The sequence below is a fragment of the Lagopus leucura genome, unplaced genomic scaffold (genome assembly GCF_019238085.1).
Source record: "Lagopus leucura isolate 7727_CA_CO unplaced genomic scaffold, USGS_WTPT01 Super-Scaffold_100004, whole genome shotgun sequence".
Lineage (NCBI taxonomy): Eukaryota > Metazoa > Chordata > Aves > Galliformes > Phasianidae > Lagopus > Lagopus leucura.
In genome coordinates this window covers 46,084,905-46,112,595 of record NW_024962264.1, presented here as the reverse complement: position 1 = coordinate 46,112,595, position 27,691 = coordinate 46,084,905, and the positions used below count along the sequence as shown (strand labels likewise).

General features: G+C 40.0%; 2 protein-coding genes and 1 long non-coding RNA gene across 4 annotated transcripts in view; 1 reads left to right on the top strand and 2 right to left on the bottom strand.

The window, feature by feature from the left end:
- The window catches only part of CORIN (corin, serine peptidase), a 122,434-nt gene extending 105,625 nt beyond the window's left edge, over positions 1–16,809 (bottom strand). For both annotated transcript variants that reach the window (XM_042870666.1, XM_042870667.1), the window contains exons 1-2: positions 16,641–16,809; positions 1,383–1,527 (exon numbers count right to left, since the gene is read on the bottom strand). In XM_042870666.1, the coding sequence (XP_042726600.1) occupies positions 1,383–1,527; positions 16,641–16,715 (220 nt within the window). In that variant the 5' untranslated portion in view covers positions 16,716–16,809. The remainder of the gene's footprint in view (positions 1–1,382; positions 1,528–16,640) is intronic.
- Positions 16,810–16,909: 100 nt separating this feature from the next.
- On the top strand, positions 16,910–26,195 carry LOC122179866. Its single transcript, XR_006178855.1, has 3 exons — positions 16,910–17,539; positions 23,020–24,046; positions 24,879–26,195. It is a non-coding gene; the product is annotated as an uncharacterized LOC122179866 (long non-coding RNA).
- NFXL1 (nuclear transcription factor, X-box binding like 1) overlaps positions 19,343–27,691 on the bottom strand; it is a 43,305-nt gene continuing 34,956 nt past the window's right edge. The window contains exons 21-22 of the mRNA XM_042871088.1: positions 26,558–26,611; positions 19,343–22,547 (exon numbers count right to left, since the gene is read on the bottom strand). Coding sequence (XP_042727022.1) covers positions 22,374–22,547; positions 26,558–26,611 — 228 coding nt within the window. The 3' untranslated portion in view covers positions 19,343–22,373. The remainder of the gene's footprint in view (positions 22,548–26,557; positions 26,612–27,691) is intronic.

Sequence of the window (27,691 nt, the reverse complement as noted above, 5' to 3'; positions counted from 1 at the left end):
ACATATTATTATAATACATAGTAATGTATATGTATATATATAAATATATTATATAAATATATTTATTATATAATATATAATATATTATATAAATATATATACATATACATTACTATGTATTATAATAATATGTACTTATACATATTTAGAAGGGCTGCTCAGTAAAGGTTGGACCTTCCAAACAGTACTTCATAACATTCTGTTGCTGTGTGACAGAGAAGCAAAGGAGCAATCTGAGAAAATGGTGTCTGACATGAAAGCGTGTATGAAGCCGAGCCTTCCACACAGAAAAAAAAGTAAGCACTGACATTCATTTTTTGACACTTGCTGGACATTTACGGAGACCAAACAGTAAGTGTCAGCACAGTGAGGCAGTACATGGTGTGTTTCAGCAGTGGCAATCTATCCACTGGTATAGATTTTTACAAGCGTGGCACACAGGCTTATGTTCACTGCTGGTGAAAATGCTTAGCTAATGGGGGTGACTATGTTGAAAAACAGTATTTCGTAGTTGAGAATTTGCTCTAAAAAACAGCGTTGCTATGCTTTTTGTATCTGTTGCAGTTTGCATGGAAATCAATAGGAGACATTACTTCCTGAGTAACCTATGTTACACATACATACACACATGCACACTCTCTCACATCAGCACACTCATTAAAGATGTGCTTCTGAAGTACTTAATTAAGCTGAACAAGAAAATATTTTCATTTTAAAAAATTGAGAAATCCCACAAATTCTCAGCACTGAAAGAACAGATTATTTTAACTCTTAAAAAAAAAAAAAATTTAACCCAGCATTACTGTCTTTCTCATGCTGCAGTTGAAATAATTAATTAAAAGATATGTCAACTTCTCTGTAGTGGTAACAGAGGGATGGCTTCTTAAAATTCTGCTGGTTATAAACTATTAGCCTGTTAATTCTGTAATCTATGCAGTTAGTTATCAGAATAAGCCATTACGAAATCTAATATTCCTGGAACAAGTTTCTACAAAACACATTTGAGGTTTTGCATTGATATATATTTCATATAATAGAACAAACAAACATATTTTGCTTAAATACATAAAAGTCCAACATAAACATCATCTTGTACCCATAAAATGACTGCTGAAAACCATCTACATACTACCTCTTCAGGTCGTATGCTCATAAGAAATGAAAAGGTTTCTTTGTTACCTTCAATAAATTTTAAATATATAAATCTAAGCAGCGTATTTGTCTCATTGTAACAAGCATTATTCTTTCACTAGGTAATTAGTTTGTTTTAGGTAGATGTACTAATGCACACCTTGAACATCCACAATTATACCAGTGCTTGTTATATCTCAGTTTTCAGTTCCTTCACAGAAAATGAGACAATTTACTCCATTAGCACTCACCTACAAAGGTAAGCAGAATTACCAGCAACAGGATAAGGGCGCAAATACATGGAATCAGTATTAGGAGCAGAAGTCGCAGGAACTTGGCAGAAGCCAGTTTTTGAGAGCAGCCATCCCCCATATTATCCTCATCTGTTCCTAAGACCTGAAAAACAAAAGAGCATAGTTTTATCATTTTGGTGTCACTTGATAACTCCTGTGTTTTCAAGAGCAGGCCTTTGCATTTCACAAAACAGATGGATTGTTTAAATATATGCTACAGATGGTTTTTAGATTCTTATTGAAAAGTTGCATGCAGTCTTCCTTCTTGGTGCACAGCCTAGTGTAATCCATGCCATTGATTTTAGGTTACCCAGTATCCATGAAGTTACAGTTTAACTGAAATTTCTAAACCTTCCTCATGATCTAGAAGTTGGATAGACATTTCATTTGAAAATAATAATAATAATAATAATAATAATTAAAAAAAATCAATAGTAAGACTAAACACAGCTTACTTCCCAACAAAAAATTAGCAGTTACCAACTATTGAAGACCTTCGTGTTCTTAAGGATTTTTTTAAATACAGAACCAAGAAATGATGATAGTCTTTGTTTTAAGTGACAATAAAAGTGATAAAGATCATTGCACTTATTATCTACAATAATACTATCTCACTTTCAAAGTACTTTACCTATGCTATAACTTATCACAGTATTCTATGGAGTTTGTAAGCAATATTTTGTGTTCTGTAAATGAAATACAGAAAAGCCTCAGTTGAGGTGCACAAAGTTTTGTAAAGCCTAAACAGTTATGGTGTAGCCGAGGGTGGGGGGGGGAACATTCAAAAACATAACACCATAAAGGCTATGATCTCATATATTAGAGGCATGTACTCTTTAAATAGAAACAGAACTGAAATACAAAATGTACTTTTAATAGTAAGATTGAAACTGTTATTACTAAGTCAATACATCTTTACTCAAAATTAACTAAAAATAATTCCACTTTTCCCTATAATAACTCGAAATAGGATGATAGAACAATTAACTCCAGACAGTCTCCCAAAAAGATGAGTCATTAGTTAAAACCTACAAATCATATTTTAGCCTGTCAGAAAAATCAATCATCTTGAAGTTGTGACAGGATACAAGAATGTAAATGCATCCATTGCACTGACAAAATCTTTCCAAAGAACTTAACACATGTATTATTAGCCTTTTAAATGACAGTCTCTGCATGAGACAATCCCTTTGACTGCTTTTGCTCTAAGTGCTTTTCTCTGAGAAGCAGTTTACCAGGGTGAGAATGAGAAGGCTGGTAATACTTCATACATCCAGGCATAAGGAAAAGCAGTTTTCATGTTCTGGAGAAAAGGGTGACTTACAGGATCAAGAGTTAGACAGTCCGTGCTTGACTACGTGACACCTTTAAGTCCATATTCACCCACATTTTCAGATTAAAGTCTTCAAAGTTTGTCCCAAGTTCTCCTTCAGATCATGCTGGAGTTTTGGTAGCTTATCAGCTACACACAGCTAGCTTCACTGTATTTGATAACCTTGGTTTGCTCAGTCTGTACCTTGCAGATCTTTGGGAGATCTGAGTGCAGGTAGCACAGGAATAACACAGCTTTGCTTTGAATACAATTCTTCCAAAACACAACTGCCCTAACTTCAATTTTCAACTGCTTTTGAAAGCACAGCCAAAAAAGAGAAAATGGCATTAAATTGCCTTTTCTAACAGTACAGTGGTTACAGCATTCCCTCAGGAAATGGTGCTGTTGAGTTCAATTCCCTGTTCAGCCTGAAAATTAGATCTACACATCAGTAGAGTATCACAAGCATCACTCCTCGTGAATCACACTGTCCCTTGCTATTCTGTGAAAAAGAACACAGTCCTGCTGCGTCAATAATGCAGGGAGCAGGACCATCACTACACAGACTACTGAGCTTCTGAAATCTCTTGCTTGTATGTTCCTGTTTCTTTGAGATATATATATTTTTAAATTTGTTGGCACTGTGGATACTGTGTACTTTAATTGAATGTTTATGCTAAAGGAGAACTTTAAATATTTTTTTCTCTCTTATCAATTCCTAAAAGGAATTAAAAAAATCCCAGTCTGCATCGGCAACTTAGTGCCAAAGACTTAAAGAGTCTGTTGGATCCAAAATCTATTGATGGTGACTGCTCAAGAAAAGTACGTTAGACTGGTAAAAAAAATTTTCTCTAAGCACTATCAATTGCTTTTCTTTTTTTTTGTATAACAGTTAAATATAGGCAAATAAACAGCATGTTGTATTTTTCCCTTCTCCAGGAAATGCCTTCATGAAAAACACTGAACCTATTTGAAATCATAATTGGTGACTCAGCAAGCATAACCTTAATTATCCATCATTTGTATATCTATTCAAAGTTTTTTTCCCACTAATCTCTGTGGTGAATATAAAATAAAACTATAGGCAATGCTAATGGTTCCAATGTCATCAATGAGAATTTAATGAAGAGTCCTAGAGATAAATATAAATGCATTTTACCTGCTCTTTACATATTCTCTGATCCTGTTTCTTTTCCTCTTGCTGCCAAATATTGCAATACACAAAGAATACAAGTACCAGTTTTAAGTGCTTTAAGCAGTTAATGGTATCTTCATCAATTTCAATCCTGCTCTGTCCTTCTACTTCTTCTTGACCACCACTACCCATAAGGATTAGCAAGGGTACCACTGCAATTTTGTCTTCCTAGCAGCCTAATTTTAGACCAGTAAGCAGCAAGAGAAGAAGGGTGAACTTCAGTCCCATTAAAAACTTGATACTTTTCAGCCCCAGCAGGGAAAGACAAAGAGTAATATTCCTAAGGGGCTATGAATCCAAACCCAGCTGTAAATATTGGAATTGACAAAAAAAATAAAAATAGGAACATAAATGGGAACACACTTATTCATTGGGTACTATTTGGCTTACTTTAGATCTCCATGTTAAGGGCTGAAAAAAAAATTTGTCCCTCAAAACTCTGAGGTCAATAATTTCTGCGAACCATTCTCTAAGTTTGTATGACTTAGGTATCTTCTAGATATGCTCTTAGTACTCTTTCCAAGGGAAGAGCAAGAAGACTTAGAAGCAGAATCCTTGAGGGCAGACTGAAGGAGATCAAACCTAAATGCTAGCAGTTTTGGCATAGAATATATTTAGCACAGTACTGGACCAAAACATATTCTCAGTTCTAGAAGAACAGTGGTGCAAGTTCCCTTCCTACCACTGATGTTACAAAGCTTGACTCAAGAAAGACTTTTTTCAGCTAGATGCTGTGTACAGTATAGGAAGGAAATTTCAGTGTTTGGGTTTTGAGGCAAAAAGTCACTTCCTTTAAAACAGTTTTCGTGTTAAATAAGAATTTAGTCTGAACATGATTTAAAAAAATCAGATAATTTCTTATGACAGCTAAAACACTCAGTCCCTAATGAAATGCTATTGGCTGCTACTTAATATCCAAATACTGTTCTGTAAGTGTTGGCTGCAATTAAGAAAATACAACATGAACTCTGGCTAATTTCAATTCAGAAATTTTAAAAATCCTAGTCTTACTTAGGGTGGCTGGATCAGAATTCTCACACTGATCTTCTGAACCCACAGAGGCGAAGAAAAAGCCTCATCCAACTACAGAAAGATTAAAATCTGGTTGGACCAAAATTCACAGTTTGTCTTCTGCAAGATATGGGGACAAACTGATCTCAAAGATGTCACTTCAATAACATCCTGTGATATTAAGGCCCAGAAATGACAAATTACATTAAAGTTTATGGATGAAAAGCCTACAGTAGTACGCAATTTTCCTTTTAGACACAAAAATTATCTAAGCTACTGATCTGTAAAACAACCTGAATCACAGGTTGTTTTCACAGCATATCACAGCAGTTGGCAAAAATACGTCCTGTTGTTTACATCACAAAGCAAACAAATGGTGTTCCAACAAGGAAATATCATTAGAGCTGGTGGTCTAAACTCAGTACCTTCTGCACATGCTAGATCTCTTTGTCAACCTCTGGGTCACAAACATCAAAATCTTGGGCAAGACATACACAGAAGCACTGTACAGTGCTTATATTGGAAAGGAGTGGAAAAAAAAGACAAGAAACACTACTGTGAAATGCAGAAAGAATGTCACTCAAGGACAGTAAATATGTGGCCTCGTAGAAGTCATTGCGTTATGGGGGAATCTGCCATCCAGCTAAATAATAGTTTATGCAAGGAAAATGTTAGATTATGAAAACTATCCACCGTTCTTTACATGTCCTGGATATTGTTCCCATCCCAAAGTTGAAACGGTGCTCTGGTGTCAGCTTCTGTTATATTATCAACTCTCATGATGGAAGTCTCAAAGCTCTAGAGATTTTCACGTGACTGTGTCACCCCTTTATAGTTTTCCTTTCCGTATAAGGGAAGAGAATTCCCAGTTCTCACTGTTACAGAGCAAAAACTGAACATATGAAGTGTCAATGTTAAAAATAAGTCAGCATGTAAAAATAAATTTAAACATTCTTTAATCCTCTTTTGACCAAAACAGTATTTTAAATGCCTGGCAGTGAGTAACAGAAACTGCAAGTGTTCTACGTTTCTTATCAGATCTGTCTAGCTCACGTGAAAGCATGGGATTCAGCAATGCACTTTTCCATCCACAAAAAAAAAAAAAAAGTAATAGCATCCTTAATAGTCACCATAACAAGCAGAAAGTCTAAGATAAATCATCCAAACAAACAAGCAAAGTCATGTGCTAAAAACGGAAACAGACAAAAAGTCACTGGAAGTGAGGCTTTGCACAATTTTTCATTTCAAATGCTAGAGGAATCAGGGAGCCAAGCTGAAATGGATCATCTTATGAATGGATTTTAAGAAAGCACTTAGTCTACTGAGTCTACTGAGCAGCTTTTGTCTGTACATACACTCAGATTTGAGGATATACTACTAATTTTAAAGTGTCATAGTTATTCTAAAAGGAAATAGTGCAGTTTAGGGGGAGAAAATAACTTCTTCATACAGCAAGGCAGTAAACATTAGCAGCAAGCTATTGTCACATGAATTATTATTTGCAAAATGAAATGTATCAGGTTTTTTTAGTAGCTCAAGCTCGCTGTAATCCTGTAACTTCCCCCAGCAAATTCCACATCCTCAGAAAAATCACAAATTACTGACATAATGCATTCCAAGTTCACTGAGATGACAGGGCCTCTTTCCCCATCTATGTAATAAAATACTCTGGCTTACCCTTACTTTAACCACTGGCATATAAACATGCAGAGTCATTCCCCCAGTCTGAAATACAAAGTATTCAAGTAAAGGAGATGTCATATAAAGCTGGGACTTCTTTATTTCATAGAATCGTAGAGTAAATCATAGAATGGTTTGGGTGGGAAGGGACCTTTATGATCTAATACTACTAGGGACCTAGTTTCGAGTCCTCCGCTATAGGTTCCCACTAAACCAGGCTGCTCAAAGACCCATCCAGCCTGGCCTTGATCATCTCCAGGGTGGGAGCATCCACAACCTCACTGGGCAACCTATTCCAGTGCCTCACCACCCTCACAGTAAAGAATTTCTTTCTAATATCTAGTCTGAATCCACCCCGCTCCAGTTTAAAGCCATTTCCTCCCATCCTGTCACTACATGCCCTTATAAGATGTTCTTCCCCAGCTTTCCTGTAGGCCCCCTTCAGGTACTGAGAGGCCACCATAAAGTCCACCCTGAAGCCTTCTCTTCTTCAGCCTGAAGAGTCCCAACTCTCTCAGCCTGTCCTTGTAGGGGAGGTGATCCAGACCTCTACTTCCCTCTATTTCCACGAATAAACAAACAAATACATAGTTGATTCAAAATTCAGCGTTCAGCTGGGTTCTTATGGCTGAAGTTAATCTGAAACACTTTTAACATCCCCATCTCTTATTTTCACTTTAAGTAGTGATAAACATATATGAGAGATGCTTCCTACGGGAGACACAATGTGTGAAGTAAAGCAGTTGTTTGCTCTTCAGACTACCACAGAGACACATTGGTCACTGTTCAGGTGATCTTTGAAGCTGTTATCAATCCAGCAAGAGACTGCAAAGTAAAAATCCAAATTGGGCATTACCAGAAGTCATTATTCAGACTAACCAAAATTCATTTGGTGTTCCTTCTTTCATTCATTTCTGGAGTATAACTTTGGGATTCTTAATTCATAACAAATAATTTCAGCAGTTTTGTGAGACACTGAGGCAACTTTGGAACTGAGAAAAGTATAAAGATGTGCAAGAAAAGCTCAGAAGAGATACACCCTGCTCTGTGACAACATAGTTCTGGTTCTGCTCCAGCTTCAGTTCAAGAAAGTTCCAAGGGTAAGTTCACCAAGACAAAATCCAAACATATGCGATGTACCACCTGTGCATTTGAGAACCTTCACTGCTACCTGTCAAGCTTTTGCTTTGGAATATGACTGCAGACTCCTCAGACATAGCCATCCTTGAATCATCTAGCTGAGGTACTAACAGCTGTCAGAGCCAGCAATAAGAAACTCTTAACAGATTTTTTATCTGGGATGATGCATGCACATGAATGCCATACTGCCGTGGTGTTTGTGTTACTATCACACAGCATACACTCATTTCAGAAGAAAGCCAGCTCCTGGGCCATCTCTTCCACAATTCATTCTATCCTTTCGGAAGGTTTTGAGAGGAAGAAATAAGTTGGTTACTCAGACATAAGTACTACAGCCAGGAGAGATGTAGCTCTGAGGAATTTATTCTCATTTCGTTCATTTTTGGAGGGAAAGGCTCCAGTGTTTTATCTGGGCAAGGTAGTAGACTTTGGAATGTACTTAAGGTACTTGGAAGAACATCTATTTAATACTGAAATTTGTCTAAATAAATAATATGATTGGTCTTCCTGAAAAGATTTGATTTACACATCAGAAAAGTATTCACAAGCAAAATATTGACCTTGGTTCTGAACTACAGGAGATTTATTCTTTGCATCTCATGGAAAGCAGAGGAGATAGAAAAGAAAGTTTTTTTTCTGGATTTCAAAAATTTAGCATGGTACCTGGAACTGCTCCTCACCTCACCTCAGAAGAGATTCAGACACACTATTTAGCCATTGAATAGAATCAGTTCTTCAAAATAGGAATTAAAAGAAGAAAATGAATACCATGGGAGAACAGTTTTATCATCTCTTCAATAATAGTATCTTTGAATCTCTTCATTTTTCAAAAGACGTACTGCTGTGTAACTTTGTGATGCATGTTTATGTATTACATATATTTACATTGTTTATTAGCTTCACTGATATAAATTTGCAACTACAACAATAGATTTTCCAGGTTCACAATAAAATTGTTGAATTTTCAAGAATAATCAGAATAAGAAATAATTGAGTTTCTGGCAAACACTGCAATTCTAAGTTCTCACTTCCTTATTAATAACAGCTGGTAGCAAAGATGTTTGATGCTGCCATGCCATATAACCAAAGCAAGATTTACTAAACATATGGAAGATATCAAAGATTTCTCAAAAGCTAAAGTGGAAGACATTCATTTTAAGGAACAAGCTATGGTTAGCATTATCTGGTATTTCTCAGTACCAGAACAAGAACATCAATTCAGCCTATCTCAGCAGGAAGCAGGAAAGAGTTCGGGGGAAATGAATCTTTAATTAATACAGAATTTATGCTTTGGGATTTATTTATTTTCAAGTTTCTAGGCTTTCAAACATTACTCATGTGAAGTTTAAACAGCACCATGTTGTTTTTCTGAACATACACAGAAACCACTTACAATCCTTCTTGGATACCCACATGTTCAGTGCACAGTGGCTTGTCAAGCAGGTAGATCTGCCATGGCAATTCTCTGGCTATACATCGCTGAGCATCATAATTCAGAGTGCAGGGGAATGCAGCAATGAGAAATCCTGGCAGCCCTGTGGCTGACAATCAGTGCGCTAATCACCATCAGTGTGTAAGTTCTACCAGAAAGCCTATCCTAAAAAACACTACTAGACCTCATTAATGAATATATTTTTTTTAATTAATGCCTGATCAGTAGGTTCTGCCTTCTGAACTTGAAGTCAACCAGTATATGATATATCTGCCATGCCTATTGCTCATTATACAGTTACCTAACTATTTAAAATCATAAGCTTTCAACAACGTGAATTGGATGCTAATCCGGAACACAACTGAAATTTTAGATTTGAATGTATAATTTTAAATTTGTGCTAATTATTTTTTTCTGAATTGTGGATAAAAAGATGATTGAATCTTGGACCAAGGACGAGAGCTGCAGCAATATTAATCAAAGTAAAAACATGGTTTAGAATCAAAGCAAAGTTTCATCTGTTCAGCATAGCTGGATAGTTATTTGACCTCTTCCCAAAGATGAAAATGGAATTACATAATGTCTCAATAATCTACTAAGTATAAAATGCAGAGGTTAAAATGCATTGATTTTTTTTCAATAGGATGCCTTCTTTTTTTTTTTTCCAGAAACATCGCCTTTGAACTTTTTGCTTCAATAGGAGAAAATTAAGAACAGAAAGGATATTTTCTAAAAATATCAGTGCATTATGACAGAAATAATTGAAGAGATGACTAGGGATTAAACCTATTAGTCACTGTCTAAGTTATGAAACAGTGATCTGGAACTGAAAACTCACAATTAAGCGTATTAACAAAGCACTTACACAGGTGTTAGCTTTTGGCTATGACTTTTATGTATTATCAAAGATTTTTGGACACATATGGATATCTGGGATTAAAAACTTCCATCTAAGTGTCTGAAACAATAACAATCTAATGAATTATGATGCCAAAGAAGAACATTTCTATTGCATTTATGGCTAGGACTATTCAGCGTCATTGTCATCCCTAGAACAAACGCCAGTTTTCCTCCCATTCACATCTTCACTGTGAACTTCTACAGTAAGTTACATAATAATCCTGTATGTAATGAGGAAAAAGCAAATGAAAACCATCTGGGTTCTTAGCCCTTCCAGGGCTAACAATACTGTTACATATACTCCGACTTTGCAAGGGAGAGGAAGAATTGTTAATAACTTTTAAACACATTCCACCACCAACTCAGACTTCTTTTCCAGCCTTGTCTGCATGCATTACATATTACTTCAACTTGTATCTTTAAAACAGATGAGCAAGAACAAAGCTGTGTTTTAAAAAGGCATTTTCTGCTGAATTATTTTGTGACATGCTTACTACAAATCATTTAGCAACAAATCAATAAACAAAAATCACTACTTTGCAATTTCCAACATTCTTTCAGATACATTATCCATCCTATTTTCATACCTGCACAGAGCAGACATCTTCCAAACAGCAACCCAACTCCCAGCAACGTCTATCACTAAGCACTGTGTTCAAGAATGAATAGGCTATTAAAGCAAGGTGGGCTCAGCTGTTTGCAAATGGGAAAATGCAGGAGATGGGAGAAAGCCTGGCAACTGCTGGTGTGTTCTGCATCTACAGTCTTCAGGTTCCACTGGTTCTGTGACCACTTTAACACAGGCAAAATAATCCACACAGCAAAAGACACAACTCTGGAAGAACGAGCAATGGAAAACAGAGCACATCAGTATCCCAGGGAATTCCAAGCAGATACTACACATATACTCCACCTATTACATGAATACAGAGCTGCAGATCCAAGAGACCTGCGATGCAAACCTTCTCAGTGCTACCAGTGGTTTTATTTCTAAAAGACTGCCCTGACTGATTTCTGAAGCCTAATGAGAAGATAATAAGTAAGTCAGGAAGGGAAGAAGTTTCACTTTCTAGGAAATGCTCCCAGGTAACTTGCAACTCTATTGGAGTGACAGCATAGGCTATTTTGAAACTAGGAGTAACGTGAGGTGAAAGGCAATGACAATCTGGGCAATTACTATTGCTATTAAATCACTGCTAAATTAAATCTATTTGGTATCAAAAAGATCAGACATGGAAGATTTTATCACATTCATTTCTTAAACACTAGGTTCAGCCTATGTCAGAACTGAGTTTTGCAGTTTTGGAGAAGAGAGGAAGACATGCTGACAGCCATTGACCACTCAGTCTCAAAGCAGGAGAATAATCCACTGAGAATTAACCTTGAAGTATCTCTCAACTACAAAACATAAACTAGAACAGATGCAGTCTCAAAAAAGGAAATTCATATTTACCTTCAATTCCTTTCCGCTAAAGCTTTGATAAAGATGATTTAAATGTTCAAAATAAAAATACTTGTTTTTTGAGAAAAAGTGAACCTTGGAATTTAGGAAGAGCAGTAGCTTGCAGGAGCACCTGCAGTAACACAGCTTGGCAGTCCGCTTGACAGGTTTACAGGAGCTGCCCCCTATAGATTACACTATGAGGAAGAAATTTAAAAATTTCATCCATTTGTATTTTTTTTTTTTTTTTAAGGCAATAAGTTTTACGTAGCACATGGGCAAAAGATGGTGCCCCACAATGCATATTGTTATGGGAATTACATTCTTCATGAAGAGGGGCAGGGCTTGAATCAACAAAGCACAAAGTTTATCACAGAGCATCTCTGGCAATATCTGCTTTTCAGCCTCATTTCATTACAGGGCAACAAGTTGAAAACTACTTTACGTGGGTAACAACACTATCACGAACAAAGAGAGAATTATAAACTGTGCAATATTCAGAGAAGCAACAGTTCCACTCTAATGGCACAGACAGTGAAAAGGATCTGATCACAAACTGATTCATTCCATCTCCACTTAGTTTAAGGATCAAAGACAACAAAGGAGGAGACAGCCACAGAGGTAACACTACCTTTGGTCATTTCTGAGTAAATGTACTTTCTCAAACTGCCTTTACTGATGAGTTGGCCACCAGGTCTCTGAGATAACTGAGTGGTTGTGTGGGTGCACGGCTGCGAGCTGAGGCTGCTCCAGCACAGCATTCAGGGCAGGGGGGGCCCCAGTGGACACTGCAAGACAGGAGATCACAGTACAGATGCACCAAAGCTGAAAGCACACCAACAGCTAGATACCACATTCTGGTATTTATTGCTGCTTTTAAATCCAAATATTCAAACTGTGCAGGTAAAACAACCAGAAATAGTAGCACGTTAATTATATGCTTAAATGAACGATGACAAGCATCTCTTCAAATTAGAGTAGCTTCAAAGCACAGCCGAGGAGAATCTCTCCCTTCAGGGATCGATCCTCCAAGCAAGGGAGGCACAAACTGAAATCTCCTGTGTTACCTCAGAGACTTCTCGCCTCTTTTTAAAGCGGGAAGTCCTGGCTCAACTGTTGCCTCATTGCTGTTTGTGCATTTAGGACATTAAACCATTACTTCTTTCGAGCTGGACGATTAGAAAGCATTGACCAGAAGAGAACTGATGAAATCTGCTTCCTTCAGTTAAAAGGAGAGAGAAGGGAGGAAAAAATTCACCATCAGGCCACTACAGCAGGCAGGAGGGCTCTCAGGGCAGCCAAACGCCTCAGGGCCACCGGCGCGAGCACAGCCGTTATCCGGGGACGAGCCGTGAGCGCGAGGGTCGGAGCGGCACCACCAGGACGTGCAGAGGAGGCTCCTCAGCTGCGCTATTTTTACGACGGTATGTTTTGCATTCAGACTTTCCATTGCAGGCGCCCCGGGTTAAGGGGATCCGCTCTGCCGGGGGAATCTGACAGGTCAGCCCGGAAAGAGTTATTTATAGAGGGGCGGGGGGCAGAACTAAGGGATGCGGTCGGCGTCGTGTTCCTCTGTCGCGGGGCTGCGAGCCGGGGGCGGCAGCACGAGCGCTTCCTCGCGCTGCCGTGCCGACAGACCGACGGGGAAACCCCAGCGGCCCGACCCGGGCTGAGCACCCCGGGGAGAGTGCAGTTGTTAGAGGTTGTTCTGCACGAGAAGACCTTCATAAGGGGAGTTTAAGCTTGTGGTCCATCTCTTTTTCGGTAGGAAAAGAAACTGGAACAGAGCGGGAACATCACTATTTCGAACTGCAATCACATTGCCCCTCTAAAGCCCTGCTGCAGGCATTTAAAAATTAGGAGGTGCCCAGCAGCAACGTTTGGAAGGGTGTTTGCTGCACATGCATGCCTATGACTGCCCTATTGCAAGTGGCCTGACACCCAGCCCTGCCAAATCACAGCTGGCCATCAGAAACGAAGCCTTTCTCTGGACTCATAAGCAACTGTGTTAGGATATAAGCATAGTGATAGGACAAAGGAGAATGCTGTTAAACAGAAGTTTAGGTTAGATATTAGGAGGAAGTTTTTCCACACAGAGGGTGCTGACACACAGGAACAGGTTGCCCAATGAGGTTGTGGATGCCCCGTCCCTGCAGGTATTTAAGGCCAGGCTGGATGTGGCTCTGGGCAGCCTGGTCTAGCGGTTGGTGACCCTACACATGGCAGGGGGGTTGAAACTAGATGATCATTGTGGTCCTTTTCAACCCAGGCCATTCTATGATTTAATGCTCTGCCAACACCTGACATGCTGACAGATTCAGCTCTTCCCACTCAATGTAGCAATGTCTGCCATCTTTAAAAGCTGACCAGCCACACCAGGTGATAGCACCACTGTGTGTGATTGCCTCACAGCACATCACATTCAGCCTGAAAGCAGGAGGCCTAGTATCTGTAGTCCCCAATCCAGATGAGGGTCAAAGCCACAGCTTCATCTCCTTAGGAAATGCCTCAGTACCTACATATTGGGATGGCCTCACCCTCCTGAAGCTTGGTCTCCATCTGAGCCACTAGGCCACATTCATGGAAGCACTGGCTTCCTTCTTGTGCACAAAAGGCTTATGTAGAATTCAGCATTGATTGGTTAGACCATTTGAGTCATGGTGAGCACAAGAGTTGCTGGGATTTTTCACTAGGTCTAAGCATCCCAACACTGCCTCGCCTATACCCATCTTCTCTGCTGGCTCTGTCAGAGGCTTTATCCACCTCAGCCTTTTTTGGCCACACAAACGAGAAGAAATGTTACAACTACATAAGGGTTTGCTATAACAACAGGACATTAATGGTCTTCAAGGGAGCAGAGTGTTAAGAACTAAACATGTATACCAGCTTAGCAAATTAAAAAAAAAAAAAAAAAAAAAGGAGGGGGAGGGTTAGGGAGCATAAAAAGAAAAAATGGAAGAATAAATGTTCCTACATGCAAGTAAACATGCATTTTAAAATAATTATTGGCACTTCTTACAGCCCTGGCTTTCCTTTATATCTGCAAACATCATCTAATACATAAGAAATGAATAAACAAAAATTCAGATACATTAAACTGCCCAGGGTGTACTGCACATTTTATAGAACACGTTCAGTTGTGACATATTCGAAGCTACCTTACACTCTCAATTCACCACATGCTCAAGTTATCTGCCACAGGCATGCAGCTGAGTGCCAGATTTTTGGAGAGGAAGTGAATGCTTTCTTTGATGCCTTACAGTTCTGGGCTCCAAAAGACTGGGGGGGGCAACACACAACGTTTTGCCCTGATGGTCCTATCAGGTACTAATAGATCACAAGCAGATTCCTCTAACATGGGAAAGTGAGCTGTGCAACCTGGCTCACTGTCCCAAGAACAAGTGCTACTGGCTGCATTAACGGTGCATGAGGAGCGAGGATGGTGCATAAGGCTGAAGGGCTTCAGCATTGCTGGGGAAGTCACAAGTATTGCCTCTCTGAACAAGTTTTGGACAGTGTTTGGGAATTCCCTGTCCCTTAGAGAAACTTTGTGCAGAATGTAGATGGCCAGCATATTCAGGCAATGCTACCAGCTTTTAGAAAAGAACAGTGATTGCTGACTCATTGTAGTAAATGTTTAGGGGATACCTAAATATCCCGATACTGTCATTCAACTGTGCCTGTACCTCAACAGTTCCAGCACCTGAGAGGCTGGTAACAGCCCAGACTAAGGCATACATGAGAAGAACAAAACTAAGAACTGTAGTTTTAGACAGGACCATCTTTAAGAACATGGAACAGACGTAAGAGGCCATATGGAAAAATCCATCCCCATGTTTTTACTGCTGAAAGCTAAGCCCTCCCAAGAGACCCCACGAATGCATTAAAAGCTCTAGGTATTTCATTTCACTTAGAGTTTCACCATCTCAGCCAGACTGCTAATAACTTTACATAAAAAGTTAATTAATTGTCTTCCATGAAATGCATCCAAGGATTCTGCGTTTTAAATCAGGTGGAGAAATGATACAATTTACAAATTACTCTTGCCATATTTAGGAACTTCTAAAAACGCCGCTGTGCAATTTGGTGGCACACGGAACGATTTCACAGCGCAGGAAGCTCCGTCACCGTCTTTTCGAGTGCAAAAGCGCAAAGTTTGCAGACCGCGCGCGTTATCTCGCTGGAGCACGCAGCGTGCGGTGCTGGCCCGAGCGCGCTGACACCGAGTGCATCCGCAGTCTCCCGCCGCTCTCGCCCGCCGTGCGGCGTGACCCGCACCGGGACTCGGGCAGACACCTGTTCGCTCACCCCGCGGCCGCCTAGCCTCCCTTTCACTAGGTTTTCCCGCTGGGGAGCTTGCGGGGAGCTGGGAACGCTGTCGCCCAGGTACCCTGCCTCTCCCAGCGAGGACTAACAGCTCGTTTTCGCTTCAAGTTTCCCGGCCCCTCTCTATGACGCTCCGAGGGATGGATGACCTTCCGCAGGGGGCGGCGACCGACGGTGTCGTCGGGCGCAAAGCCGCGGCAGGGGTGTCCGGCGAGGGGGACTCCGCGCTGAGAATGGGGTCACGGGCGGGGTCCCGTCGGAGACTAAGCCCCAACCTCGCTCTCGCAAAGCCCGACCGGACCTGTTGCCGCCGGGCTCGGCGCACCTTCGGCTGCTGAACTGATAGGAAAAGAGGAATTAACGGGCACACCAGCCCTCTTCGCTTTCCCCACCGACTCTGTGAGAGTCTCAGCAAGAGGTTGGCATCGAGCCGTGGGCGACACGACCCACCTGCTCCGCGAGCCCCCGAGCTCGGTCGTCTCCGCGTGCCCCTCGCGCAGCTGTGCACACAGGAGAGCTCAGGCGGCGGAGCGCCCGCAGAGACAGGTGGGGCGGACAACCACCTCTCCCCGGCCGCCCCGGAACGCGTCCCCTCGAGCGGCACGGTCCCGACCCTCACTCTTTCTCTCCAGCCACGAGGCCGGGAGCGGGACTCTCCACTCTGCGCTGACCCGTGAACCCTGCCGCCCGCCGGAGCCCCAAAGAATGAGCGCAGGGCGGCGAGACACTGGCACCGCACCCTTGCTCGTAGCCTACCGGCGCTTTCGGGCTTGCCTTACCCTTCTGGCAGAGAGGACCTGCCGGTAGCGCTCCTCCTCTGTGGGCAGGGCAGGGAACTGTTGCATGGAGAGCATGCTCGTGCTGTCACTGGCTCCTCTCCGCTCTCTCCTGTCCCCTGCTCTTCTCTGCTACCGCCGCTGACCGAGCCGCCCACCTCCCGAACGCGCGCGCACGCACGCTTGCCGGGCGCGGAGTGAGGGGCTCCGCATTTTGTCTGCTCGGTGCGCTCGCCCCCCCCCTCCACCTTCACCCGCCCAATAATAATAAACCTCCGCGAGAAAGCCGCCGCATCCCCACCCCTTTCCCACACAAAGACTCTACCCTTATAGACGAGCTGAGGAACAGCCTACTTGCCCGTTTTGCCCTCAGCGCCATCTCCTGGGGAGGGCGGCAGCCAGCTGGCAGCGAGGGGCACACCCGACTGCTGGACTGGGGCTGGCTCCGCCGCAACTAATCTCCATCACACCGAGCTCCGCGTCCCCGGGTCGGAGCTGCGGCGCGTGGCAGAGAACGCGCCCGGCTCCCTACTGCTCCTTGTGTGGGTTAGGAGCCCGCAACAGTTCTTGCTTGTCCCCGAGGTAGGAAGTTTCATGCCTACAGGCTGTCCAGCTCTTCCTTCCCGAAGCGCGGCGGAGTGCCTTTCCCTGACGCATCCTCCTCGGCTCCGAAGTGAGGGCTCCGGCTCTGAAGTCTCAGACGGCGAGGGTTTGTGCATCTCTGAGCTCTCAAACCCGGTGCTCAACTCAGCAACAAACACCACGCACCAGTGGAGCAGTCTGGGACCCTTCCGGCAGCCACAAAATAGCATCGCCAGAGCCGGGTTCTGGAATTATGTATGCAAGCAGAAGGGCTCCCAGTTCTCATTGTCACGCACACTAAGTAGTTCTTCAAAACGCAGGTAAGAAAGCACCCAAGAAATGTGTGAAAATAGTTCGACATGAGAATGGCTTCTATTCCTAATCACGACTGTGGCTGTCAGGATGACACCATTCAGATGCAGACATATCTATAAGCAAACCTTAAGTCACAAACTTGCTCTCAGCTCCTAGCCGGCTTCTGTTCCAGGAATCTGTTACTTTATATTCGGCTGTAGGGTGCATCACTTCTCATTCGTGTGTAAAGTTAGGGCATTTTGTGCTTCTGAAGTGCTCCTGACCACCATTTCTCAGTCCTGCATTCCTTTACCCAACCTAAGTCTACTCTGAAGGGAAAATAGTGTTGTTTTTTTGCTTTTCTTCTTTCTTTTTAAATACCTGCACAAATAGTAGGAAAAGGAGGGCAGAAGACAAAAGCAAGAGCATTTATGCATTAGGCAATTTGGACATTATGTAAAATAAAAGAAATAATACAGGCCATATTGGGGGGGGGGAAGGAATCAAGCCAAAGTTTATTGTTGTTTCAGCGTTTTACAGAGATTCATTTGATTCATTTGCCCCGTGGAGGAAAAAAAAAAAATATATATATATATATATATATACAACACAGTGAGAGCAAATGAAAACCAAAAATGAAAAGGTAAGGTTCGTGGCTAGTGTGGCCTTGGTGGGAGGCTGCATTCTCTCAGCAGAAATAATGAATTCCAAACCTTAAGCCAAACTTTACTCGCAACCTCATGGCAACTCACTCAAGCTGGAGAGCCACTCTGATGCTGTTTCATAGCTAACAAGACTCAGCCAATGTACAGCACACAGAGAAAGCCTAAGCTGAGCTCTGCTTTTAGCAGTTTTATGGGCAATGCTGCCTGAGGAAAATTATTTAGATTAAATAATACTTGGTTGAGTACCCTCAAGAGCATGGCCCATATTCATATTCCCTATTTGTTGCAGAGAAGTTGAACTAGACAACCTCTAAAGGTCCCTTCCAACACTAGGGATTCTACATTTCTATTCTGTGATTCAATATTGATACAGCAGTCCTGGTAGGAACTTGTTTTCTGGTAGAACAATATATAAACATGTCAACACAGTGTACAAATAGCTCAGTAACATTACCTTTAGTGGAAGTGAAGAAGTATATTACCATATAATTTGACTTTTAATTAAACACCCATGCCCAACAACTAAGATGAAATCAGAATAGAGGAGGGATATTGGGAGAGGAACTGCTGTCAGGGTCACACGCAGCCTGCCCACCCAACAACACCCACTCCCCCTAAATCACACCCCAGAGCAGCTTCCACAAGGCTCCAACTTCTTCTGCCTGGCACAGGAAAATCCTCAGGCTGAGCACTCCAACCCAGACATCACCTGCAGAGCAGCTGGCATACAGTGCTGATACATTTTGGAACTAGAACTGCTGAGACGGCAAGCACTCAGAGTTCAGTGCTTTAAAGCCATAATCATGCATAGAAGCTTTCAAGAACAAATTTTGTTATCTGCATAGTGACATTTCCCTCTCCAGGAGTACTCTCAGAGCAAATGTCTCATAAATCACTTATTTATTTATGAGGCCAAAGCAATAATCCAGTAAATCCACTCCCATTTGTTTCATCTTAATCGGCTTCCCAACCTGTTGTCAGCACAGCCATGAAGGAACGTGATTACATAACTTCAGTATTATTCTGAGCAGTGAGAACTACTGCTGCCAAAGGAGGGAAAAAAGCACGACTAGAACTTCCATTCCAGCACCTCAGCTGTTATGACCTGGGAGAAGGTTGGTGCTTTTTGATAGCAGTCCTTGAAAACAAACCAAGTAGTGCAAGTAGTTTTGGATGTGTTTATTGTATGACTTGGTTTTTACATTAAATTAACATACACAAAAGTCTCATTACTGTTACAGGGAACAAACTCACCCAAAGAGTTTCCAGTCCAAAATACTAACAGCCTGTAAGCACCCTGATTCAGTACAGAGATTAACGCTAACCAGAATGTGCTTGGAATCAGAATAGAAAAGAAACAAAAAAGCTCTCAGAAGTTTGTTTTTGTTTTCTTTATTTTACATGTATCTAAATATTTTGAAGCACGCCCATCATCTGGCTCATCTCCGATATCCCTCCAACACCAGGTCACATTACATCATTTGTTCTAATGTGTATCTCTCAGTGTGCTTTTTATATTTGTTGTAAGTTGTTAACATTCAAAACATTTTTTTTTTTTGTAATCTAAATATTTCATATATACTGAATACCAAATGATTTCATCTGTAACTTTTACTTCACAGTTGTTGCGCTTCTCCAACAACAACTTGTCTTCAATCAAAGACAAAAGGAAAAAAAAAGAATTGTAAAAATAATTTTAAAACAACAAATAGAAGAAAGTGATTTGTTAAACTGCAGTTTGCTTGAGCCCACATGCTTTTTTTTTAATGCCAATAGACATCTATCTGGTTTAGCAGGCAGAGCTATTCTCAATACAATTTCAAAAATAGGGGTTTTTCCACATATGCAAGATTTAGAAGAAAGATGAATCTCTCAAGGGAATATGCTTACATTCACACATTATGAATGGAATGAATTTTAGGGTTTGGTATGCTTTCCTATTTCAATAAAGATGATCAATCAGAAGCAAATCTTTTCCTTTCCAGTATGTCACACAAATATTGCAAAATATGCAGAAAAGTACATTTAGAACCACTTGAAACATGTAACTCGAGTGCAGTTCATTATTACAGCTCTGTAGAGATTTCTTCTCTTTGCTACAGAGGCAAGGAGAAACTTTACTTTGTACTTGTTTCAAATAAATAGCTTACACTACATTAAAAAAATGGCTTAGATTCACATAAAATAAGAGCTGTTTTTCACAGTGTTCCCATTCACCTTAACCTAAATATTCCACCTACAAAAGCTTCTTTTTGTAGTTTTGGACAATAGATCACATCTTACTTCAGTCAAACAAAAAAAATCTCCCTCCTTTTTTTCCTCAGTGATGGGAGAATAATGGCATCACCTCACTTGGTTAAAGAAACAACACCTACATACGCAATTATCTCGCAGGCATCAGCATTATAGAAAAGAGCTAAAGCAACAAAATGGAAATTATTCACTCCTTACACTAGGAAATAAGAGAATTCAACAGATATAATTTTGATTACCTGGTGGAATTTCAGTTCTACACTAATTTTAATTCCACAGCTTTACATACTAAACAGCCTAAGAAAACCATGACAGAATCAGTAAGTTTTTAACGTCAGTTTAAAATACAGAGGTATGTATCTAATACTCCCAAATAGCACTCATTCTTGCTAAAAATTGCCAATTTTTCCTCATCTCTCTTCCACTAAACTTGGGTGAAAAAAAATCAGAAACTGTTTCCCCAGGATCTACTGCCTTTTGCAGCTTTTCTTGCTTTTCCTGCTGCTGAACTGTAATCACACATTTGGATGTTAGCTCATTTCAAGTCCTTTTACATGTAGGTTAAATCTGACCAAAAGAGCTCTCAAACAAACTGCAATTTTCTCTACTCCTTCCCTCAAATGGTCCCACTGCTTTTGCAAGCATTTGCAAAGAAACTATATGCTAAAATTACAATTGCTTTGCAAGGAAAACAAACATCCCACAGTCAGAACTCCAAGAACTGCAAGCTTTGTACCTCCTCTTTCAAAGGATCTTGTAAAGCACTCTTTGGATACACATGATGCTCAAGTATCAGCATAACATTTCCAGCAGAGATTAAAAAAGATAAAATCATTTTTCTGATTCTTCCCTTACATCCCAAACTTCACTTGCAGCCCTTCAGCTGAGACAATATAACTTTCCTTGTAATCTCAAAGCCATGTAAACCTTGCACTTCTACCAATTGCTCAATTTCCCAAAGCAAGGCCTTTGAAACTGTCAGCAATACTCAAATATTTAAAACATTAGCTAGATACTTCACACACTACTGGAAAACACCATCCAGATGGCTTCAGAACAACATACAGTTGTACCAGCACACTATTCAACTACTTTACATTTGTGTACATCTAGGCAAATACTCAAACGTGACAGTTCTCTATAAAAATATAGAAGCAATGCTCTAAGTTTAATTTCAATTTGCTTTTCTGCCCTTGGCTACATGAAAAACAATGAGAACGAATCCCTCTATGCTGAAAGTACTTCACACCTATGTTCAGTGTATGCATCCATCCACTAAATGAAGTTTTCAGTTGATTTGATTTTGAGGAACCGAGCACTGAAAAACAGCAACAATTAAAAAAAAAAAATAGTCTACAAGGGGACCCATTTTATTATCTGCATTATAGTTGAATTGAGAGACATTTCACATTTCTTTTCTCTAAAGAAAGTTTTGACGTGAGAGGCCACAGAATGCTCAAAACTTGAATGATCTGAAGTGCCTCAGTTGCTACAAGGAAAACTGGTGTGAAGGACAGAAATTGTTGTGTGATATAACAAAGGGACTAACTTATAAATACTAATACTTAATCATATACTAAGTATTTGAGAAACAAATATTCAAGAAAGCACTTTATACTAAGCTACTTTTAATATTGTGAAATAGAGACAAGGAAAAGTAATAATATTAATAGGACAGATGTTAACATATCTCAGACAAACTACATCAGCACTTCAGTGTCAACTAAGATTTACTATTTCATTATCTTCAGTGTGTGAATTTAGTTTTGTGCTGTGAATGTAACAACACAAAAGGTGACATTTCTTCCCTCCTCTTCACTTTTCTTGCAAATAGTGTACATACACAGTTTATGCATATTAATTTCTGTTGCATACAAACTAAACATTCTAAGAATAATAGCTACCTAATGCCCAACTGAGGTATATTGAATACTGAGATGATTCAGTCATTGTAGACCATGAGCCATGCAACCATCACAACAGCAACTCCAAACATTGGCAGCATAATGAGGTTTTTATATTTTTGCCACAATGATTGTTCAATTTCTACTTCATCCCTTCTCCTCTTATTCTTTCTTCGTCCTTTTAATCTGTTTTCAAAAGCTTCCAGTTCAGCCTAGAAGAGAAAACCAGAAGTTGTTGATATTGCATCAGGAGTAAAAGCAAGAAAACATGGAGATTTTAAATAACATTCCCCAAAACCATTTATAAAAATAACTAGCAGGCCAAGAAAGTTATACATCTCTTAGAGATAAAATGTAGCACCATATCTCCCATGCTTACAAAGCACTTTGCTTCCAAGTGTTAAACCACTGTTTAGCTTCCTACAAAGCACTGCCAAAAATGCAAACAAATGAAGTTTTACATATGATTTCTACCTCAACTTAAATATACTAAGCCAGTAGATTGCTATTTTCACACTATAGGTTAAAAATAGGGGAAAAAATACTTTCCCAATAAAGAAAAGCACTCGTAAGTATTTAAACCGCTAAAATAACACATAGAAAAGCACTGGCTAAAATTTTAAAAGATGACCTTCCTGTAATAAGGAAGTACTCTTTTTTTTTTTTTTTAATTAAAAAAAATAGACACTCTTCAAAGTGGCACTCTTCAAAGAAAGTCCTTATGTTCAGAAAAGAAGCAAAGCAACTGGAAAAAGAATGTCAAGCTACTATCCTGAACAGCAGTTTCAGGGTGATTCTGGAATAGACACAGTAGGATCCTCTGATCCCTCTTCCTCCCCTCACCACACTCCAGGAAGACACCTCCTCTTAAAAGGATATCAGCTCAAGGCAAAACTCTTCTTAGGGTGCAAAGCTGGAATAAAACTGGAACTATGCAGCTTGGATGAAAGAGTTTAAGAGTGGGACAGGACTCCAGTGATGAGCCTCCATTGGAGCCATCTGACTGCTAGGAATGCCATAAAAGATGCTGTAGGGGTGAGCCACCACAGATCAGAAACAGAAGAGCTCTGACAAGTATCTGGATTTTTAGTAGGGTTGAAGGAGTTAGGGAGCAGACATTACATGCACTGAAAGAGAGAAGAGAGATCAGAGAGGCAGAGCACAACAAGCCAGGACTGGCTGGGCAAAAGGCACAAGACTGAGTTTCAGCAGAGGAAATGTGGACAGTGAACAGAGCAAAGACTGGATATGAAACAAAATAAATCTACATGACCTCATGTAGATTTACACAACTTCATGTAGATGCCAGGAAAAATGGAACTTAGACAATAAAATAGGTCCATTAAAGAAAAAAGAACCAGAGCGTTTTGGGAAATGGGCAGAGAAGCCCTCCAGTAAACGTAATTTTAATTTGGAGCTCAAGATTTTCTGGTCTTCCTCTACTGACAGCAAATCCTTGTCAGCTTCATAAAGCACATCTTACTTCCCTTCCTGTGCCAGATACCGCCAGAAGCAGAATTGAGGGGCCTGTTTTAATGTCTGTTACTTCGTACCTAATAAAGGAAGAAACTTGCACTTCCCTGACGATTAAATAGAGAGAAAAATTCAAAGTTCTACAACCTGCTACACAAAACAAATTACTTTCAACTAACTAATCTTCCTTCTGAGAAGTATCTTAATGAAGCAGTTTTTCAAAATCCAATACGTGGAGGTAAGTGCAGAGTTCATAAGATTTTATATATGTCAATATTTTACAAAAACGCTAAATAAAATTTGGGGCTTCTGCAGTTAATAGGTACACATGAACATCCAATGCCTCACGAACTGCAGTAATATGAATTAAAGTATAGGGCTTGAATGATTATGTGACAGGTACTTAATTGCCTTCCTAGAGATTTTCATTAAAACCCAGCTAAAAATGAATACGTTGTTAAAAAAAAAAAGGAACAAAGATTCGTAGATCCAGAATGAGAAAGATGCAGTCTCTATCCTTACAGCTGCGTTGTCATATAGTTGTCATCATACCACAAATTTCATCCATCTCTGAACAAGTACCAGGGAACAGTTGTGCCCAGCCTTCAGATCACCTTATTTTTTTCTAACTAAACAAGCGATTCCATCTGTAAGTGTCCTTATAGAAGTACAGCAAACACCAAAATGCAAGTTTGCAGACTTACCAAAGCACTAACTAGCTTACAGCATTAATAAAAACAAGTCTCAAGAAGCTGCAAGCAACAAACTATGCAAAAAGGTACTAATGACATCAGAAAGATGGTACAAGATGCAAACCTTTGCAGAAGGTAGTAAGAACATCATATATGTATATACACATACATGAAGCAGCACCCTATGACAGTGATGTGCTTCAAGTCACATCACCAGATGGTAGATAATGAGATCAAATTGGAAAGGAACCAATGTTAGCTACCTGGTAGAAGTAATTTAGTGCAGTTCTAAAGACTATTTATTAGCTACATTTGTCCTTGAATAATCTTTGTTACGCTATACAACTGGCCTTTATTAATTAATCTATTAATTAATAGGCTTGATTACATATGGGTGAAGTCTTCCATCCCTGAAGTCACAGTCCATCACAAAAATATGCATACAGAAGTGTTTGCTGTACACTGCACAGCATGGTGCTGGACTGTAGCTCTGAAAGCACAAGTTGAAAGCAATGGAGAAGTAACTGGAAGGAGAAACAGACTCTGCTGAACAATTAAGACAATAATGAACACACTGCTGGTGGAGCAATTCTGCTACACTGGAAGGATCATAAATAAGTGGCTTTGATGCAGAAATCATTAGTGACTAGAATGCCTTCCGGAAGGCATAAAAACACAATCAGTGCAATACAAGCACCAGCAACTTTGAATTTCTTGCTCAGCAATTGTAAGCATATTGTTTATATGAATGCAAGTCTATTTGTACATTTCAGTACTTAACTTCCAGCCCTGTCATTTACAGACTATCTCTCCCCAACAACATGTTTCAAATGCTTTCTATGGGCTACACTTCCTGGCCTCTGTCCTGCAGCTTAGAGAACAAAAGAATTAGACGAACTGTCTATGAGACATATGAGGGAATGTATGATCAATATTGTTAACAGCTGAGGCATGACTGTAATAATAAACACTGCATGATGACCACAAAGCAATGCCTGTCCCCCTGGACACCAGGCACAATGGTAAGTAGAGAAAATCCTGTAAGAGAAACAAAAGTAGGCCTTGGTGGAGCACCAGTTAACAGACACAGTACTTAGAGCCTCCTAGGCAATTAATTGAAGTTGTACCCAGCAGAGAAGCTCCCTACCCAAGAATGTCCTAATGAGATTGGGAGAATGGTACAAGATGATCAGCCATGTAAGCAAGTCTTCTGCATCCACTCGAAGCAGTGAGCCACTGCTGCGATAAGAATGGAATGTGCAATCCAGTTGAAAACTCGAGCATAATCTAATACAGAACTGTTTTGATAAATGAGTAAAAGTCAGAAACCACACACCAGACATAGAACACAACGTGTCAAATGCGCTGGCACAGGCATAAAAGCCAGTTGGTAGGAGTACATTGAGGCTGAAGCCTCCAGATGATAAACCTGAGCTAGCTGTCACCAGCAACCAAGCTTACAGTTAATTTCTGAAACAAGATTAGCGATAGTGTTTCCATGCAGTTGGCACAGAAGCTTCTCAGATTACAGTGCCAACAACATACATTCACTAGAGCCAGCAATTACAAAAAAATTCTCCACCCCACCAGACCTTGAAGGACAGAGACCAACTTAGGTTTCTTCATTCTCATGAAGGGGAGAAGTTTCATTCAATAGTTCAAATCCCTACAGAGGCTACTTATTAATTCTGTGAGTTTTATGCATTATAAAATGATGGATAAAAATCAGAAGTATTTCATATTTGAAAAAAATAATTATATATATATATATATATATATATATATATATATATATATAAAAAACAGTTATTCTAATGAGACATCAAACTGATTACCATTTTGCCCATAAGTATGAGAACTATTAGAGAAAATATGCTTGCTTTTAACCACTGTAGATCACTCATGGCACGCACCTAAGGGCAACATAACAGCTGAAAGCAGCAACTGGGAACAGCACTGTACAAAGTAGACAACTTGGGCTGCACATGCATCAAATGATTTATTAACACAACAAGGTCGGGGGGAATGGGGGGCTGGAGAAGAATTAAGTTTGATACCTGTTGTCTTCGCTTCTCCTCTTCAATAGCAGCTTTGGCTTCTGCCTCTTTTATCTGTTCAGACATACAAAGTGATAAGCAACTGTTATAAAAGAAGGTAAAACTTATTCTCTTACAGAGCCATAATTACTCTATATAGAGCAGTTCTCAGAAAAGTGAGCAAAACTTCCACTAACTGAGCTATGAGCTTACTCAGATTCTAAAACATTCTGTGAAAAAGCTCTATCAATTCATGTTTGAAAAACATGGAACATAAGAGATGCTACCATGTTACAAAACCAAACTTCTGACTAACTGGAAAATTCAACTAACAAATACAAAACCTGGGAAAAAAAAAAGTTTATTCATTAATGCCAGGGAAAATTCCTTAAGAAATTCACTTTCAGTAACTCAATGCTCAATTCAGCACATTGTACACTGACAGGTAATTCCTACATATGTACATAATTTACACACATACACACACACTTCTTTCTAAGTAATTCAAATACACCCTGACTGCTAGAGCAGAAGGAAATCTCCACATTTGTACTGAATGACATACTGGATAATGCACACTCAAACTGCTCTAAAGCCCTTGGCGTAATGCAAACTGTCAGTGTAATTACATTTGCTTCACCATCAGAAAGTTATATGGAAAATAAAACCTGATCATTCTATAGAACTCTTACATGGCATTCAAGGCAGCAAATTAAATGCCAGAAATTACAAGGAAAAAGAATGGCACAGAAAATAGGAAAATATAAACATACAATGCACTTGAATTGTAGTTCCTGCATTATTTTGATCCTACAATAACGAAAGGATGTGAAGCCTGAACATACATGAAGAACAATGGGATGGAGTGGCTCCTGCCTAGATAAGAGCTGCTTAACTTGAATTCATCAGGTAAAAAGCAGGTGATTGACAGGACACAAAATATTCTATTTCAGCTTAACACTTGGCTAAACCTAGAAATCAAGCGCCACATGATATATATGCCAAAAATTTATGGCAGCTGAAAAGGAATTGGACATACTAGCAAACTGAATATAGATGCATCAAAGCCATCAAACATTAAGACACCAGTTCTGTCTCTGAAATTCCCTCAGGCAGGGATCAGTACAGTGACAGCAGTACCAGTATGCTGAGTCA